This window comes from Diuraphis noxia, unplaced genomic scaffold, assembly GCF_037042655.1.
Source record: "Diuraphis noxia isolate RWA-SAM2 unplaced genomic scaffold, SU_Dnox_SAM2 contig0002, whole genome shotgun sequence".
Lineage (NCBI taxonomy): Eukaryota > Metazoa > Arthropoda > Insecta > Hemiptera > Aphididae > Diuraphis > Diuraphis noxia.
In genome coordinates this window covers 63,076,168-63,096,584 of record NW_028301712.1, presented here as the reverse complement: position 1 = coordinate 63,096,584, position 20,417 = coordinate 63,076,168, and the positions used below count along the sequence as shown (strand labels likewise).

At 29.1% G+C, this 20,417-nt stretch overlaps 3 protein-coding genes across 8 annotated transcripts; 1 reads left to right on the top strand and 2 right to left on the bottom strand.

Moving 5' to 3' along the window:
* Nucleotides 1-76: 76 nt before the first annotated feature.
* LOC107164034 (tudor domain containing protein) lies at nt 77-7,104 on the bottom strand. Of its 3 annotated transcripts, none has more exons than XM_089220306.1 (3): nt 7,029-7,104; nt 4,552-4,624; nt 77-1,914 (listed from the first exon to the last, which is right to left on the bottom strand). In XM_089220306.1, exon 3 carries the CDS (start codon nt 1,895-1,897, stop codon nt 335-337), a length of 1,563 nt encoding a protein of 520 aa, XP_089076432.1. In that variant the 5' UTR covers nt 1,898-1,914; nt 4,552-4,624; nt 7,029-7,104; the 3' UTR covers nt 77-334. The 3 variants fall into 3 exon arrangements, with proteins under 3 accessions (XP_089076432.1, XP_089076431.1, XP_015367195.2); XM_089220305.1 differs by lacking the exon at nt 7,029-7,104 and adding an exon at nt 5,235-5,773; XM_015511709.2 differs by lacking the exons at nt 4,552-4,624; nt 7,029-7,104 and adding an exon at nt 5,235-5,773.
* A 3,251-nt stretch (nt 7,105-10,355) lies between these two features.
* Nucleotides 10,356-11,352, bottom strand: LOC149058767 (general transcription factor II-I repeat domain-containing protein 2-like). Its single transcript, XM_089218457.1, has 3 exons — nt 11,319-11,352; nt 10,811-11,218; nt 10,356-10,735 (listed from the first exon to the last, which is right to left on the bottom strand). The coding sequence occupies exons 1-3, from the start codon at nt 11,350-11,352 to the stop codon at nt 10,356-10,358; spliced, it is 822 nt and encodes a 273-aa protein (XP_089074583.1).
* A 5,447-nt stretch (nt 11,353-16,799) lies between these two features.
* SelR (methionine sulfoxide reductase SelR) lies at nt 16,800-20,210 on the top strand. 4 transcript variants are annotated; one of them, XM_015511731.2, is made up of 5 exons: nt 16,802-17,200; nt 17,302-17,502; nt 17,561-17,733; nt 19,709-19,899; nt 19,973-20,210. In XM_015511731.2, the coding sequence occupies exons 2-4, from the start codon at nt 17,324-17,326 to the stop codon at nt 19,885-19,887; spliced, it is 531 nt and encodes a 176-aa protein (XP_015367217.1). In that variant the 5' UTR covers nt 16,802-17,200; nt 17,302-17,323; the 3' UTR covers nt 19,888-19,899; nt 19,973-20,210. The 4 variants fall into 4 exon arrangements, with proteins under 4 accessions (XP_015367218.1, XP_015367217.1, XP_015367216.1 ...); XM_015511730.2 differs by having other exon boundaries at nt 17,276-17,502; XM_015511732.2 differs by having other exon boundaries at nt 16,800-17,502; nt 19,745-19,899.
* Nucleotides 20,211-20,417: the final 207 nt, after the last annotated feature.

The following is a 20,417-nucleotide window of genomic DNA, read 5'->3' as shown; positions in this document are numbered from 1 at the left end:
ACCAATTTTAATTGTTTAGGCAGGTATAGGTAGTTTTTAATGAATATTTTTAAATGATATTAAAGTAATACAAACATTTTTTTACAAATTTAATTGTTTATTCATAATAGTTATTAAACTGTTTATGAGTATAATTTAGGTATATCATATTTTCAATAAGCAATACAAAAAAAAAAGGAAACAAATTGACTTATGTATTTATAAAATAAAAAGATAATAAATGTACATTTTTTTTGAATACTTCACAATAGTGTGTATTAGAACAAATAAATTAAAATTAACGTTTATGAATAAAAGAATTCATATTAGAAAACACAACAAAACAATTATTTATTCAATCTTTCTTAATGATCATCGCAACATCTTCATCATTTAAAAATAAATGTATAAGATGCCCATCAACGTAATTGTTTTCAGTTAGTATCATCATAAACTCTGTTTTAGTATTACATATTTGTTTTAGTTTATGCACACTGAAGTATTTCTCATCCAATCCTAATGAACAGCGTAAAGTCAAGTATTTAATGTTTTGTAGGTGTTTAGGAAGCTCGAATAATTTTTCTACATTTACCACACTACTTCCCATATCCACCAACATTATATCCATTGAACCTCTAAACTTAGTTTTTAATTCTGCACGATACCAGATATTGTTCACCAAAGCTCCATACATTTTACAATATTTTGGTTTTTCAACAGGATTTAAAGTTTTAATTATACTTAATTCAGCCAATACAACTTGTCTACTAGGAGGATTTATTTGAACTGTTAGCATATTTAAATGAATAACATTAAATATAATCACTGGAATAGGTTTGATTAGTTTGGCCACATTAAAATCATCAACAAATAGTTCAACTACAGTAGGTTCGCCAGTTTTTTTTACAGTTAAAATCATCTTTTTCTGTTTACATTGTTCCATTTCATTCACAAAACTTTTTGATAAACACTCAGAAAGCCTTTTATTTTCAATTTTAGCTGGAATATGTAATGAACATAGTTTTATAAATGGAGGAGCTGTTTTTAAATAACCAACTGCTTCATAGAATTCTGAACATTTGTCTTGAACTCCATAATCAATGAAATAACAAGTACACTCACCTTCCTTGTGTATCATTAAAATTCTTACTCTGTACCATCTATTGTCAGTTTTACTTTTTGCAATAGCCATTTTACCAATCTTATATTCAGTTAATGGTTCCCAAACAGTTTCATTTTCAAGTATATATTCAATTTTATTTTGTATTACTTTACTATCTTCAGTTTCTACATAGAATTCATTTATTGACTGAGCATAAATAAAATTCACAACCATTTTTGCACCAGATTTATCAATTGTCTTCAAGTTTTCATATGTCTTGGGGGTAATTCCATATGAAATAATGTTATTTACTAATATTTTTATACATCTATCATCCCACTTCATACTCACCAAATAGGTTTCTTCATTGTTTAAAAATGTTACAATTACTTCTATAGATCCTAAAAAGTCAAAAATAATATCATATATATCATTTACAGTTGTAATTACATATTCTTCATGTTCCACATCATCAAGCATGCAATGATAAGCCATTGCATGGTGACAGGCTATTTTTTCAGGTAGTATTTTAAGATTTGACGACAACTCTGAATTTCCATAATCAATAAATTGAACTGTATAAGAGTTTTCTTCAATATTTAAAATTTTAGCTCTATACCAAAGACCATCATTTTCATATTTTGCTGCAACTAGATCTCCGGGCATCATGGAAACCAACATTGAACCTTCATTTTCAAGGAGTTGAAGACTTGTTGCTATATCTTGAATAATCTGTTGATCATTTTTATTTTGAATATAAAAGTTCTTAAATGAATAAAAATATGAAATATAGGCATTCCAACATTTAACTTCCATAGTATTCAGTTTACCACCTGTTAAGTAAACATATTGGAAAATTAATACAACCAAAAACCTAATTTACATGTAGTTATATTTAACAGTTAATCTGGAATATACATCGATTTATTTTAATAATTAAAATTTGTTTATATTAGTCAATAATGTTTACACTGTACAACAATATTGATTTGTGACAATATCAATCGATAAATATCACTTATATCAATCTTAACATTTTTAATACTCTATAGTTTATAGGAGGAGGTGGCAAATTTTTGGACATTACATTCCAAAAATCCCTTTTTTTTCAAGCCATGAAAAATATTATACATTATATAGCCAATATATATATAATAGAAATATTTTAATTTATTCCATGCCGTCAAAATCTTATTGTGTGCCATGAATTTGTCATTCCTGGTCTATAGGTAGGTACATAATAAATTAATACCTAATTAATTGTAAAAACAGAAATGATTTGCAGGGTTAGAGCCATTAAGAGGACACTACACCCGCATGTGCTGTCTCTGTCTTACACGCGTACTACATAGCAAATTTTTGTTCGCTAGATTCAATAGTGTGCTGTTAGTTTTAATATTAGAGTGAATTGACCCATTATCAAACTTTTAGGTAAGAACATTATCTGTGTTCTAATGTTGGTTTTTTTACGATATTTTAATTTTTAAATGAGTTATGTGAATTTTCAAATACCCACACTTAACATGCTCATAACTCAATTAAAAATTAAAATATCATAAAAAACCAACATGAGAACACAGATAATGTTCTTACCTAAAAGTTTGATAATGTGTCAATTCACTCTAATATCAAAACTAATAGCACACTATTGAATCTAGTGAACGAAAATTTGCTATGTAGTATGCGTGTAAGACAGAGACAACACATGACAGTGTAGCGTCCTCTTAAAGGATAAAAATATATCAAAATAATACTCATATAAGAAATAAAAATAAATATCATCACGAAAAAAATAAGAATGATACTTTATAATTTATAATGTTTCTACCTACCATCAGTGGCGCTGAAGTCTTAAAAATCTAGTAGGGCGAAAAATATTTCAAGAGGCCCAACATCTTAATATCGGAAAAAATGGCATACCGTGGAGAAGAAAATGGTCAATATGAAGCGGCCCTATCTAAATTTTCAAAATATGTCGGGCCATGGCCCGACCTTAACATAGGGTTCGGCGCCACTGCCTACCATATTAGTAAAAATAACTTCATCACACTATGCTATGCCAACTCAATATCTAATCAATAAACAAGGTTACTAGAATCTTTAAGAATATCCATAAAACAATTAAAAATATCAATGTAAATTATAGGTATTCATTTTATTGTTTGGATTCTAAAAGAATGTTAGTGGATTAGTGTTTTAATTCTACATTTGGTTTTAGGGTACCTACATTAAAAATTTTAAAACGTCATTACTTCAAAAGTAAAGTAGATACCTGTATTATTTAAAATTTCATTTATCTTACTTGATAAATAATTAAATTTTTTTTTACATATTATATTATATTCTAGAATACTTAAGATCAAAAATACAGTATGATCACAATATTAGGTACTACTGAATATCTCAGCTGGGTGACCTAGTACCTATTAAAATGAGGTTTTCGGAAGTTGATATGAAGTACTTAAATACATATTTTCAGATCAATTTCAAATTTTTAGCTCTCTCAGTACGCGCAAGTCCAAATTTTGATTTACTTTAACTTGGTCAGTTTTGTAAAAAAAAAAAACTTTTTAAGAATAAATGTTTTAAAAAAAATTCTCTATCTAATTTACAGAAAACAATTTGGGTAGCCATTTAAAAAAAGTAAGTTATATTGCGCATGTGTGTACCGAGGGAGCTAAAAATTTGAAATTGGTCTGATGATATGTATTTAATTACTCCCTATCACTTCCCGAAAACCCCATTTCAATACAATGTCACCCAGCTAAAGGTATTCAATGGTACCTAATATTGTGATATTATATATATATATACACTGTATAATATATATATAAACAAAAGTTAAATCTATCCGTATGTTTTGAATTCTTAAAGAATATTAAGTACTCATTCAATTTCTACTGTTTGTAGGTGCCATTAAATATGTATCAAACACCTAGTACCAATTTTAAAGAAATTTTTTCTGAAAGGTCGCTAAGCTTTGATTGCGCCTACCTATGAATAGTTGGTTCAATAAACAAAAAATGTAATGGCAATGACAATTAATACGACCACAGATATATAAGATATAGCTATAGATATAGTTTATATACCTGTGAACATGGCTATGAAAATAAATAAATACAAACATACATAATGTTTAATTAAAGTCTGTGATGCAGCCAAGAATATGTAAGGGAAGGGGTTAAGTATAAATTAAACTAAGTTTTTAATAGTTTTTATACATAAATAATAAATTTCTTAGAGGGAAAAACAACCAATATCCCCCCAGACTATGACATTGATTATAATACATAAATTTGCAAATAAAACACCAAACCCGCATGTTATCTCAGTTATACAAACGTAGAATTATTTAGAATGTAGCAATTTGCATTCAGCAGAATCAATTCTATGTTGTTACCGTTAGTAATAGAGTGAATAGACTTATTAACAAACATAAGACAATAAATATAAGAATATTATCTTACCTCAGGATTTTTTTGATAATTTAATTTTGAAATGAATAACAATTGGGTATGTACCAATGAGATAAGTAATGCTCTGAAAAATATTTGAATAATTTTATTTAATAATAGGTCAATTTACTTAAATATTTAAGCTAGGTAACAACACAATATTGATTCTTTTAAACACAGATTTACAATATTGTAAGCTTGACGCTTGTTAACACATATGAGTTTAGCAACATTAGCATAATAATGCAATTGATAAAATACTTCTATTAATGATGTCGGTGGATCCCAGAGATGAGATTCACAATATAACCTAATAATAGTGTCTTTCTCATTGAATCATCAGGAATCACAGTACTGTATTAACACAATGCTAATTATTCTTGCATTGCAGTAACATCTAACCGCCTTTTGTGGAAGCCTTTATATCTGGGACTTTCTGGAGATATTATATGCGTTAATAGTACTTAATACACACTATGTGAATTAAATAAATGTACCGATAAGTAATAGTAATTATAATTAATTATATAAATATGTCATGATCCTTAAAGAAAATAATAAATTATGTGAATATTATACTATATAAGTAGGTATGTTTACAATTTTCAGTTTCTTAACAGTCTTTTAAGTTATTTGTCAAGAATCTGTTAATCTTCTGTATTGTATTACATATTTACATTTAAATTTACACTTACTCATGGTATCGTTATGATGATCTACGAAGATTGTAACCGAACACTTGAACTACGACGACAAGATTTTTACATTTTAAGAACATATAAGCATGGTAACGAAATATCATCACGAACCGGGGACTGGTGAGACGACTAGTAATGAGTGTCAACTGTCAATATTCGGTAAACGTTAACCTTAACAAATTCACAAAATCCTTAATACACGTTGCACGTGCTCAATCGTCGCATCGTGCAGTCACACTCAGCACCTTAGATCGGCACAACACACACCACAAACACTGTCATAATTATACCATAATAATTACTATAAGTTACCTATAAATATTATAGGTATAACAATTATTACACATTAATATTAATAAATATTATTAAATGCGGAATTACGTAAAGTATGTTTACAAAGTGCACAGCTGCCAGAGGTACAGACAGTGGTACAGCACTACAGAAGTATAGAAGTCAGAATCAGAAACACCGCCACACGGCCACGCGCCCACACGGCACACACAAGCGAATACGGTAAATGAATGACAATAAATAATAATACATTAGGTAATTGCGGGTAATGCGGGTAGGGTACCTAGGTAATTGATTAATACGGTATAATATTATCATTTACCATAATATTTCAAATTCTAAATATAGCTGTTAACAATTAACATTCAACACGATAATGGAATAATATTATTGTTCATTTTTTTTTATTCCAAGTTATAAATATCAAGGTAATATAAATTTAATACACATAATACACTTAATTTTTTTTATTTTGACTCATTTGTGTACATTTTGTTAAAAATCCATCAATTTTAGGTTCACCTAAAATAAGTATGAACGTAACAGGTGTACACTGTACAGACTAACAGTTTACAGTTGTATGCCCGTGCAAGTTGCAAGTACCTTTATAGCGGTGACGCGGTGTATACTGGTATAAGTAATTGGGTTATCTGTCGCTGGATTAAAATATCTATTTATTTAATCTTACTTAGAAGGTAGTGTGCTACAGATCACGAGATTCATTAAGCATGTACACTGTGTACGTAAACCTATAATAAATTCTATAATTTAATTTTTTTACTCATTAACTTGGATCTTAAATATTTGTAAAATCTCTATAAACTTTTAAAACTTAAAATTATGCCACACCGCCCACACCAGAATGTAATGTCACCCTGACCATAATATTTTAAATGTAAGTAGTACGTAGGTAGTAGGTACGTACTATTACAATGATGTTATATTCACACATATTCTTAACAAATTAAATAAAATGCAACAGTTCAAAAAACAACGGCCAGACTGTTAGATAAATCGAAAATTTCTAGATATGCAAAAAACCTTTTGAAAAGGGCAAGGACGCATGTCTCTCTCTCTGGCCTGCATATCCTGCAGTAGCGAGCGCCAGCCATTTCAGTAACATCCTCCCAATACCGAGTCCTGCGAGTGACAACTGCCCGTCTTGTGACAATAAATAATCCATGTGATTAAATATTTAGAATCGAGTATTTTGTATAATGAGTTGTCGTATTGTATCACCCAGACCCAGCGTATATTATATTTGTAAGGGGCTGTTGAGCATTGTTTGCAATATTGTGAAAATTTTTTGCGCTGTTAGAACTTGAAATACATTTTTATGTTGTTGATAATGTAATAATGATAATAATAATGGCGAGGACTGAGAAGGTTGGTGAAATGATACAAAAATTATATTTTTGAATAACCACCGTCCGGCGTCCACCGATGTCATAATAGTGTGGTAACATTGATTAATGATTATAAATACTATAGATCACTCACTGCAATACAAAAATACAAAATACGTTGCGCCGGCCAACACAATCGGATACCGCTTTAAGGCGTTGCGGTCGCCTTGTTGATCGGATAACGTCGTGACATGTAATCGCTAGTGTCGCTTTGGTCAGCGGCCGTCGCGTTATGATCGTCTGCGGTGATAACAATGGAAATATGGCTATTTTTAAACATGTTTCCTGCCTAAATAGCTACAAAAATATTGTTTACAACTACAATGGAAAATCTGAAAACGGTTAAAATTAATCATTCATATACTCCATAGTCCATTGTCTCCATTGAGTTTTGAGTTCATTCGAATATCGACATTCGCACACACCTACATTTAATTGCATTTAAATAATTAGGCGAATTTTTTAAGAAAATCTAAATTTATTGCGCTTATAATTTTTAAATTCACTAAAAAATGTCGGGAGGTGAAAAATGCATGTACTTTAACTGCTATAAAACGTGGAAGACAAGCAATAATGTTTTTCATGTCTTTCCATCAAATCCAGAAATTTTAAGAACATGGATAGTGAATTCTGGTAAATATTTTTTTAAAGAGTATACAAAATTAAAAATGTAGAGTAATTGGAACAAATGCACTTTACCAACCCCCTCACGATTTTCAAAAAAATTTTTTTTAACCGACTTGTTTTTTTATGCTTAAAACGATGGTGTAATCTTTTTTTTTACCGGAAACTATTATTTTAGAAGTTATAGCCTTCCAAAGTTTACGATTTTACGCTTATGTGTTTGCGGGCAAAGCTATAAGACAGCCACTATAACAAATTTTTATTATTTTTTTTATGTATTTTAACCAGCTGTGGGACATTTCGACTTTTTTTGAGTTATTTATAGACCACTGAAATTTTCGATTTTTTTGAGAATTTTTTTTTGAAGGGTCGGTAAAGAAAGTTTGGACGACCAAAAAAACTTGAAAATTTAATACACGGTTCCTTATGAGATGTTCTTATTGTAGCTAAAAAAAATAAAATATCGTGAGCTATAACTTTTTTTAATAAGCGTTTACAGTTCAAAATTTTAAGAAATCTGTCGAAAAAGCAAAAATTTGCAAGTAATTTTGAAGTTGGAAATTCATAAAAATTTTTGGCCCTATCAAAATACTTGAAAATTTAATACAAAGTTCCTCATAAGTTATTCTTATAGTGATTAAAAAATTATAAGAATACATAGGCACAATTTTTTTTTATTAGTATTTGAAGTTCAAATATTGGCAAAAATTCGTCAAAACCGTGAATATTTGCAAATTAGTTTTAAGTTGAAAAATCATAAAATTGTTTGCATTTATAACTAAGGATTAAAAATACAAAACTAAGTTTTCCTTCAAGTAGCTATAGAGAAAACTCGAAGCATCATTATAGGAAAAATTTTAAGTACGTTTGAATTTTAAATTTTTACGAAATAGCGTAACGATAACGATTTGTCCTCAAACGATTTTAAACATTTGTTATTATTCAAAAAGTATAAGTCATAGATACTTGATCGTCATTTTGATGCGTCATTATAGGAAAAATGTTTTGAGCGTTTGAGTTTTAAATTTTTATGAAATCGCGTAATGATAACGATTTATCCTCAAACCAGGTATATGTATATCTATGATAATATAAGGTATTATGAATTATGATAACTACATGATAACTACACTAATTGATTAACCATGCCTTATGCAAAATGCGTCTTAATTGAAAAATAATATATTTGTTTCAAAATAGAATATATGACAATATTTAAATATAATATATCCTAGACTGACAAATCATCTCCGTTCAGAATCGTTTTTCGTATACAATGATACCTATCATTGCATTCAAATTCAATCCCATCCATTACAGTAACCTACTGTACAGCAGAGCGACATCCACGACTTACCCGGTTTTTAATATTTGTGATTAGGTATTCAAAAAGTATATGTCGTAGATACATGAAAATTTTACCAGTTATTTAGATTGGCATTTTCTTTACATGATTTAATTTTCAAAAGATTTTGACTTTTTTTTAGGTATTTATAGACAACTGAAATTTTCAATTTTTCTGAAAAATTTTTTTTGAAGTGTCGATAAATTTTTTTTGGCCCTATCAAAATACTTGAAAATTTAATACAAAGTTCCTCATATGTTATTCTTATACGTTAAAATTACGGCAATTTTCAAATTATCTTAGATAGAAATTCATAAAATTTTTCTTTTTAATTCTAAGATTTCAGAATTTAATACAAGGCACATAATATATATTTTTATTATAGCAGTTGAAAAATAAAATAAATAAATAGCCACATTTTTTTTTTACATGCTTTCAAATTTTAATTTTGACAACATACGTAAAAATCCCTAAAATTCATAAATTATTTTATCCTAGAAATTCATGAAAAATTTTCCTTTTATACCTAAGGTTTGAAAATTTAATACAAGGCTCCTAAAATATTATTACAATAGCAGTTGAAAAATAAAAGAAATATATAGTCACAAATCTTTTTTATAAGCATTTACAGTTCAAATTTTGACTAAATACATAAAAATTACGGCAATGTTCAAATTATCTTAATCAAACTATCATAATTACTCTATGCATTTTTTACATTGCAGCATAGGAAGTGCACAATCCGTTTTCATATAATCTGTGGTTTGTATTTTGTAACTGGAAATAACTGGGTTCTAGAAAAGTACTTCTGAAATATTTTAATGGAATCTGCATATAATTTCCTTGCGATAAATGATACATTTAGCCGAGTATATTTATCCTATGTTTGTCGACTTGTCGTGTAGTGAGAATGATTAATCAGTCATCTCATCCGCAAACGGACGGCAACAACTACGTTTCCCATTCTTGTTTAGCCTTAGAGGCGTCGGGTCATGTCATTTGTATATTATATAAATAGAAAAAAATTACGAAGTTGGGTAACTTTTAACAATATAGCTATGACTAGAAGCAATTCAAAAATGCACATTTAAACAACAATTTTCAAAATGGATCAATGTTTAGTAAACTCATTTAGAATGCCTTAATGTAGTTATGTCCATTATTTATAGCATTTTTAAAAGCTTATAAATCATTAATTTAGATCAGGGGTCGGCAACCTTTTTACCTACACGGGCCATAATTTGTTTCAGTTTTTAATGGAAGGCCGCATACAAAATTAAAATATTAAAAAATATAATTTTAACAAATAATACTAATATATTTACAGATAGCAACAAACATATTATGAATTTAACATTGCAGTTGTGCTTATTAACTAATTTTTAATTAAATACATTAGTAGAGACAATTTAAAAGTTTAAAAATAATTATTAATTAATTCTTGAATGCAATTTAGTATACAAATATTAAGTTACTAGTGTGATTTTTGAGGTTGAATTTTTCCAATAATGCCAAAGCATTTTTGCGTATATAGTTAACCGTCGATACTACAATATTCATTACATCTTTCCATGCTAAAACTTTGCAACATAATGCCTCTTGATGTATGATGCAATGAAATATCATAGGTGCTTCATGTCTTTCTTCCACCATTTTCGCATTTATTCTCCCAATTAATCCTTTATTAATTCCACTCATATTTCTACCACCGTCTGTAGTAACACTAACTAGTTTGTTCCAACTTAATCCAAGTTTTTTAAATGTTTTGTCAATTTCGATAAATAAGTCTTCTCCCGTTGTAGTTCCCTTCAAACTACATAATTCAGCTAATTCTTCAGAAATATTGAAATTAAAATCAATTCCTCGAATAAATATTAATAACTGAGCAGTATCTCAAACATCAGTACTTTCGTCAGTTGCGATAGAAAAACAATCAAATTTAGAAACTTTTGCTTTCAGTTTAAATATTAAATTTGTTCCTAACTCTTCGGTACGTCTAACACAGGTCCTAGCTGAGAGACTGATGTCTTCAAATTGTTTTTTTTTCTCAGGGCATATTTCATTTACAACGGCTAACATACATTTTTTTATAAACTCAGAGTCGTTGAATGGACGATTACACTTGGCTATAATTTCAGCAACTACGAAACTAGCTCGTACTCCTGATTCGTTTTGATTATGTTGTAATTTAAAACTATTTTGTTGATTAGTTAATGAACTTTTAAAATTGTTTATTTTAATCTGTCTAAGATCACCAGTGAGAGTGTCAAATTTTAATTTATGCTCTGTTTCATAGTGACGTTTAACATTATACTCTTTTACAGTTAAAATGGTTTTTTTTGCAAATTAAACATAATAGTTTACCTTTATTTTCGATAAAAAAATATAAATCTGTCCATGATTCGTTGAATGTACGATGTTCATCACTAATTTTACGTTTTTTTGACATTGAATTGATAGGTTATTATAAAACAGTTGAAATTTAAACTTCACGTTGGAATGTTTCGAAACGAACTGCACTAAGCCACTAAGGCCATAACCAATACGTATTTGTCGTAATCGACGATATATACATTACATAAGATTAGATTACGTTTTCGATCATAGCTTATCTCGCATTGATTAAATATTATTTATACATTTTATAATAATTTAAGCTACAAAATTAAAATTTTAAATACCATGAATTATATTTGGAGGGTCGCAACAAAAAGTTCCGAGGGCCGCATGCGGCCCGCGGGCCGCGGGTTGCCGGTGCCTGATTTAGATGATTGAGATGAAAAATGAATTATAAAAGTTTATTCAATTATTTTGTGTGCTTTTCTTGAAATAATTATTTCAGTTTTATAATAACTATACCTATAAGGTAAAATTAATTTGGTGTATACACGGTAAATATTTTTATGTAAGAGGAAATTTGGTGGACAATGAGTGTGTAATCACCGTATTGTATCACGCGATAAATCGGAGTGCTCTAAGTGAGACATTCCGGCTTGAAACATTTTAGTTTGGTACCGTGGAAGAGCTGGCTGTGAACAAAAAAATACATACTACTACCTTTTACAAAAATTCTACTATCTTATAAGCTATAAGTTTTAAATCTACAATAATCAATACTTGAAACCTTTTTAAACACATCAAACACATATCTTATTAATTATAATAATAAAGTTTATACCTAGATGGCTAGATAACTCTTTTTATTAATATTACATTAATGATTAAGATAAACCAGTAAATATTAAAAAGTAATACACTGTCCACTACAGTATACATCTACATCATAGACCAGTACTTTTTGATGTGATCCATTGGTTAAAAATTGATCGTAAATCGCGTTAGTAATCCATATGCCTACAAAAAAATGGCATGCTTTCCGCAGAAAGGCAATTATATTCCAAAAAAATGTAAACATATGTAAACAGAGGCGGATTATCCATTAGGCTCGTGAGGCTCGAGCCTAGGGTGGCAATTTGTAGAGGGCGGCAAATTGTTTCATGTTATTTTATTTTTATGAACAAAAAAAAGAAAAAGATACTGGCATTCAAATGGGGTACTCATAAGTCATAATGTTTGGTATCTAAAGAAATTAATTGCTACTTGTTTCTTGTTATAACATGCATTATTACACAATGTTTTGTTAGCCCCCCCCCCCCCAGAATGTTAACCCTAGTTGCGCCTATGGCAACAATAGGACATCTCCATATTTTGGTCAAAATTAGTTTTTTATTGCACATTAAATTGTCATTAATAAATTATTAAGAAAACAAATTGCGTCGTTTGGTGCAATAACCAGAAAAATCTGATTGTTAAATACAGAGATATCATATAAAATATGGAGATGACTATTGTTTTTACACTAAAAATATTTTATTTATTACGCGAATAATTCCATAATATATGTACATACTGTATTATACATGTATATTATAAATAATTAGACATCTCTCGCATAGTCGCATCTCCCCGACTCAAAATTTTATTCTGATAATTGGTCACTAGCCACTGTAGGCTAGAATAGAGGTAAGTGTTTGCCACATGCCCACATATAACGTATACGGTATACAAACAGACAATTTATTAATTGGAGATGTCTTCTTGTTGTTGCTCCCATGTCTTCATTTGTTTAGTACACAATACACATGCACTATCATATTAGGTATATTATAACTTATAAGACTATTCACTTTTAAGTGGACGTGATACCCGCATGTGTTGTCTCCGTCTTACAAGTACATAACATAGCAAATTTTACGCTCAGCAAAACAAGTGTAGCTCCGTTATAATTATTTAACTATACGAAAATATTATTACTAGGTAATTATTAGTAGATACCTAGTACCTACTACCAATTTACCAAGACAATTTTTATCAATAATTATCATTATCGTTTATCGTCGACGGCGGTATGAGATATCCAAATACACATTATTATAGTTTTGAATTAATATATAGATTTGTAAAGAAAACTGAAAAGTTCATTGTTGTGGTGCAACTAACATGACTGATCAGAATGTCGATTATTGAAAAAATCATGTTTTTAAAATACAATTAACAAATTTTTGATTATTACAAATTATTTCAGCACTAAAAAGTAAAAATAATTTTTTTTTGTATTTGAAGATTATTTCAAATACTTCTAAAAAGTATTTGAGTATTTCTCAAATACTTTACTATTTATAGTATTTGGGTGGTATTTTTAATACTTTATTTTAAGAGTATTTGAGTAATTACTTAAATACTTTTAAAAAGTATTTTTTACAACACTGCTCATAGTTCGTTCGTTTTTTTCACCAGGGACTGCGGTAAATTTACACCATGTCGACATGTCCAAGCGAGAATGTTCGCAACTGAGTAGGTACCTACATAGATTTGACCGTAGTACACATCACGGAGAGATTACGGCTGCATACTAGTTGCGTCCCGAAAATATTTACGAAAAAAGGTCTAAATCCGAATTGCGGCCCGAGTTTATTTTGGGTACAGACGAGTTGCGGCCCGGGTTTTTTCAATTCTAGATAATTTAATCTTAACCGAAAGACCTTTCATGCAGTGACTTGGTATACTTTATAAGTACGTCCTGATATCTTCAACGGATGTAGAACGAAGTTTTTCTCGATTTTAGAGTATATTTACTGAAAATTTAAGTCTTTAGTAGTCAACTGTAACTCTTCAAGTAACTTTGAAATATTAAAAAATATACTTAATTTATTATTGTTCATGACTTTTTATTTAGATGAGTGAATGTTCAAAATGCAACATCCTACTTTATACAAAATACATAGCTAAATATATCTACATTAGGTATACATCAATTATTTCAAATAGATATATATTTAATACATTTTTTTGTCCATATTACTCATTTAATGAATTATATATATTTGTCATTTTTAAATTAAATAAATTTAATTAACATGCATTTTTGTTAGCATATTTTTGCATATTTGAATGAAAATCAATGCATATTATAACATAATAAAATATAATTACATACATATAATTAATTTAATTTTAAATTCCGGGACGCAATTCATAGGTAACTCAAAAAAGCTCGGGCCGCAATTCGTATGCATCCCAAAAAAACTCGGGCCGCAATTCGGAAGAAATTTTTACCGCGGGACGCAACTAGTAGGTAGCCACCCGAGATTACACAGTCGTCGCCAACCTATTGTCACCTCACACAGTAATATTTACCATAATATATACATCAATACATCATTTTTTTTGATTTTTTTTCATCCTATGTAAACTCGATTCACTAAACCTTACTATAGAACTGAAATAATTTGTGTTATTTACTTGAAATAATTATTTCAGTTTTATAGTAAACCAGTATAAGGTTTGGTGAATCGAGTTTCAAAGGATAAAAAAAAAAAATATTGTGTATGCGGTAAATATTTGTGTGCGAGGCGGAAATAGTTTGGCAACGACTGTGTAATCTCCCCGTGGTGTGTAATACGGTCAAATCGATGTACGTCCCTCTTGGACATGGTGTAATTACGGCGGAGAAAAAAACTAACGAACTGTGAATAGGTATACAAATGTAATGTACTTACGTCTTACATACACTACTCACTACTGTTGATAATATGTAAAATCAAGTTAAGTAAGTACGAATGTACGATATTATTTTAACGGTACCTATCTATTACTTATTAATTTAAAGTGACGACACTTAATATAACCACACTAAAAATTGTTGGCCTAAATATTTTGAAATTATCATTGTGTATACTGTATGTCTGTGTAGGACGTAGGTGCTACTTCAGTACTTCAAAAACATTATTCAAATTTAACACATTAATTACAGTGATACACACGATACCCACTTGCGACTTGCCAACCTATATATTAATATATAATTTTATATAATACAATAATTAATTATTATAAAACGTCACTAATATAATATTGCAGTAACGACAGGTAACGTCACAATGTTCTAAGTAGACAATAGTACCTACATATTGCCATATTGGTGTGTTTTTTGACAATTTGAAGTATAATAGTATCAATTAAAAATTATATTAAGTAGTTACATGCCAACATTTATAAAGGGTTCTTTAAAAACAGATAACACCAAATGGCAAATTTAAATGTTCAAATAAGCTGCATGCCCATTGACGGTTGCCTATTGAAAATGGCTTCCTCATTTTTGTACTAGCACAGTCGCGCCTTTAGGTACTACAGACTCTAATGCTTTATATAACCCCATATAGGATAAATAATATTATCTCAATTAAATTGTTGACTGGTTACGAGGAATTATTGTTCCATACAATGGTTCCGCGTTATAAATTATAATATAATTATAATAAAGGTACCTATTCCTTCTTCAACAAGTCCTGATTAAATCGGCGTAAATAGAAAATAGAAATTATGACTTTGAGACATGAATACAATATTGTGGTATATTATTGTGAATGTGAAAGTGTGATACCAGATTATTATATAATTATATGATGTATTAGGTTTGTTCGTTTTGACAAAAAGTGTACACTTTTTCATAATGGTGTACACCTGAAGCGTATGTTTTAGAAAAGTGTTAGCATACACACTGTTTGTTTTGAAATAGTGTGGGTTTGGTGTGTGCACTATCCACACCAACTAAAGTGCAGGTGTCGAACTTGATTTTTGGTGTGGAGCCAGTTATTATCATAAATATTTCCTTATCACTCACTACATGCTGACTGCCGAGCCAACCACACGTCCTGAAACGTTTGTTTTAAATTGGCACACCACACACCATACCCAACACTTCTATACTATAGTGTTAACACTTAGTTTTTAAAACGAACAAATCTATTAATATAAGCAAGCTGGTGGTTGGGCATTGGGCAAGACGTGTTTGTCCCAAATAAACTTTGTTCCGCAAAACATTTGTTCCATTGTACTTTTGTTCCATAAAATATCTGTTTCCATCTACTTTTGTTCCATAAATATTTATTCTACAGAACACGTCTTGTTCCACGTTTGGGACAAACGTTTTTTGGAACAAATATTCGTGGGACAAAGTGTATTGGTATAAATGGTTTATGGAAAAAAAGTCTATAGGAACAAATGTTCTGCGGACAAAAGTCTTTCGGAACAAATATTTTGTGGAACAAGAGGTAGTGATCCATATTAATCTATTCAATCAATCATGGGTTACACCATAGAACATAATAGAAGCGACAGCTATCAAAATTCCATTGTTCACCGAAAAATATTTCTGTTGACCTTGAGCTGGAGGCTCGGCATGATGTTGGCAGCCGCGGATGACCGGTATGATGTTGTAATCGTATCGCAATGCTTAATGTGTTTCCTTAAAAAATTTAAATTATCAATATCACAGAAAAAAGTGATAACAGTTGAAACATGCTACAGATCACGATTTAAGATATATCTTATATATCTTAAATCGTGCTACAGACCAAGGTTTATAGATAATTATCTATAAACCTTGTCCATTTAGCCTGCAGCTGTTTGACTGTCGCTTCTATTATGTTCTAGTATGGTTACACGGTCTCCTTATCACAAATCGATGTGTAACCAGCCTGCTACAGCGGCCTATGACCACAGAATGACCGAATGAGATGAACTGATAAGGTTGAACAAGCTTGATGGCAACTTCAGCTAATTGCTAAATGGCAAATGCTCACTTGACTGTGGTCAGTACCATGACAAAATAAATTTAATTCTAGTACTCTACTACTCTAGTCCATTAGTCCATCTCTGTTTGCGTTTGGTGTGTGGCTTATTAGTTACCACTTACCATTGGTGTTTGGGTTCTGACCAGATACGATCACTACATAGTACGTACGCATATAATATTATACATTTACATAATATTATATTAATACGTATTTTATTTATAAACCGTTGAATAGTTCATAAATAAAATTCTTTGACCCAGATAGTCGATATTGTGTACATGAATGTATTGTAAAAGTAGAGTATTGCGTTTAACCAGTGAAATTTTACCGCTGAAAAACAAGATTAATTATATTAAAATAAGGACCATGAGTCAAGGAGAATCAGCCGACTTCAAGGCAGATTTGAAAAAACGTTTATCACCCATTCAATACCATGTCACCCAAGAAAAAGGAACGGAGAGGTAATCATTTGTATTGACACGTTTAGAAACTAAAAAAAGTTGATGATTGGTTTTACAGAGCCTTTACTGGCAAGTTTAACAAAACCACAGAAGCTGGTTTGTATACTTGCGTTGTATGCAATGAAACATTATTCACTTCGGAAACAAAATTTGATTCTGGCTGCGGTTGGCCTGCGTTCAATGATGTGATTGATCAAAAAAAAGTAAAACTAACAACTGACACTTCAAATGGTATGTTCACAGAATTTTGGTAGTAGCCATGGTTTTTCTAGACTATTCTCTTTTTCTTATTGTATCTGTCGAGGGATTGGAAACGCTGCATAAATAACAACACAATATACATTTCATTAATGATTGTTTGTTAGTTGAATATTTACATTATAATATATTTTTGCTATTCTTATATACTTTTTAATTTGATTAAGAGTATCTATCTAAAGCTTCTTAGTAATGCTTAAGAGAATGTCAGCACACTATTTGCTTTTTCTCTATGATTCACAAAATGCATTTACACAGAATCATTTTTGTTATGTTTATAGAGTAAAATCACACATTACAAAAAAGATAGATAATAATATTTTTGAGGGGATGACATATTGATATTATATTTTATTGTTATTTGATTTTGTATTCGACTTTCAAAATAAACAAAATTTTTTTTGTAGATTTTAATGATATTTAAATTGTATTGAGACAATACTTAGACTAATTGATATGTCATTCCCTCAAAAATATTATTCTCTATCTTTTTTGTTATGGGTGATTTTTTTCTAAGATTACTTATCAACATAGCAAAAATGATTCTACTTAAATGCGTTTTGTCTTTGCTGATGCTCAACCTAACCCTGGTCAAAGAAAAAACAAATAGTGCACTGACATCCTTATGTAAAAATCTTTTAAATTTTGTAAGCAATGCAATAACAATTTCAAATGCTATATTAATAGGGTTTCCTTTTGTATTTTAAAATGTTGGGTATTATTGTGAAACTTTGGATAGTGGACTAGTGAAATAATTGTATTTTAGTGTGATTTTGGTAATGATTATGACATTGAGTTACTTTTTAAAAATAACTATTTGACGTTTGATATTTAGTTGCATCTTGTTAGTTGAATATGTTATTGATGGATAAATCAATTATTATTATTTTAGTAATTGTCTTGTAAAATGTTAATTTTTCCAAACTTGTCAGATCTCATTTTTCAATGTTTATCTTTTAATTTGTATAAGGTTATTATAATTTAATTCTTAAGCTTTTATCACAGAGTAACCAAATACTTTAGGCATGGTCAATTAAGAAGACGGCACATCCGCATTTGTTGTCTCGGTCTTACAAATGTATAACACAGCTATTTTACATTCAGAAATTCACATCTAATTCTGCTAACTTAGAATGTGAGAGAATATAGACTCCTATTATGAAACTTGATGATTAGAACATTATTTGTTTTTGTTTTACGATAATTAAGTTTTTAAGTGAGTTATGCTCGTAACTCACTTAAAACTGTATAATTGTAAAAGACTTCCAAATTTTTTTGACACAGATAATGTTTTTACCATCAGGTCTATTCACTCTTATTTTTAAGCTAATAGAATAAGACGTGAACTGCTAAGCATAAATTTGTTATGTTAAATGTTTGTAAGACTGAGATGCGGGTATGGCCTCTCATAATAATATTATATTTTCTTTAAACATTATCAATTATTTTTTTAATAATAGTGTAAATATTTATGCTGCAATATTAAAACATTGCAATACATTTTAGTAGATCTTTTTAAACAATTTGTTTTTAAATCACTCATGTTACATAATTATCTAAATTAATCCCCTGTTAGAAAAGTATCTATCGACAATAACTATTGGATTAATATTATTTTATAAAATATTACTAATAAATAATGTTGTTGCATTATATTAAATTTATTGACTGTTATTTATTATAAATCTCTAATACTGAATAATTGAACATTATAACTTAGTAATGAACATTATAATTTCAAATTCTATAATATTCATATTGTGCTATTTTTCTTTTCATACAACTGGCAACTGCGTATGAGATTTTCACATTTTTTAAAGAATATTCAAAAATTTTTTTACAATATTAATATGCATATAAAACACAATTTATTTGGTGTTGGTGGCGTTTCCTTCATTCCTCGAATATACAAAACAATGCTGTCGCTTTATGACGGTGATGGACACAGTTGGAGCAAATTTGCTGTTATTGATAACCAACCCAGGTATGATAAGAACTGAAGTGCAGTGTGGAAAATGTGATGCACATCTAGGACATGTTTTTAAAGACGGCCCTCCACCAACAGGACGAAGATTTTGTATTAATAGTGCTTCAATGAATTTTTATCCAATAAATCCAGAAAAATAATCTTTGCACATGGTAATTCATTAATGTACGAAGTTTGGTATATGTAATATATATATATATATATATATTTTTTTTTGTTTTTCAGAAATATTGGGTGTTTTTGTTTGCAGTTACTACATATTTATTAACACAAAATTGATAATAGTCAACATAAACATGTTAATATTTATTTGTGGTTTCCATAATTTTATTAAACTAATACTTTATTCTATCTGTTATGATAATTAAACTATTAATTATCCCCTAATAAGAAAATATTGTAATTGATGTAAGGAAATTAATATTTATTTGGAATTGATTAATAAATATGTTTGTAAACAATATTTTGTTCAATTTTTCATTATTAAAATGAAATAATAATAATATTGAAAAGAAAGACAAAACTTTTAGGATTGTTGTATAAATATTCTAATCAATAAAGATACTAAAATGGAATGTATTTCAAATGTTACACGTGCTAAAAAAAGTATATTTCTATATATTATATATATATGTATATATAATATATATACATATATTATAAAATATCA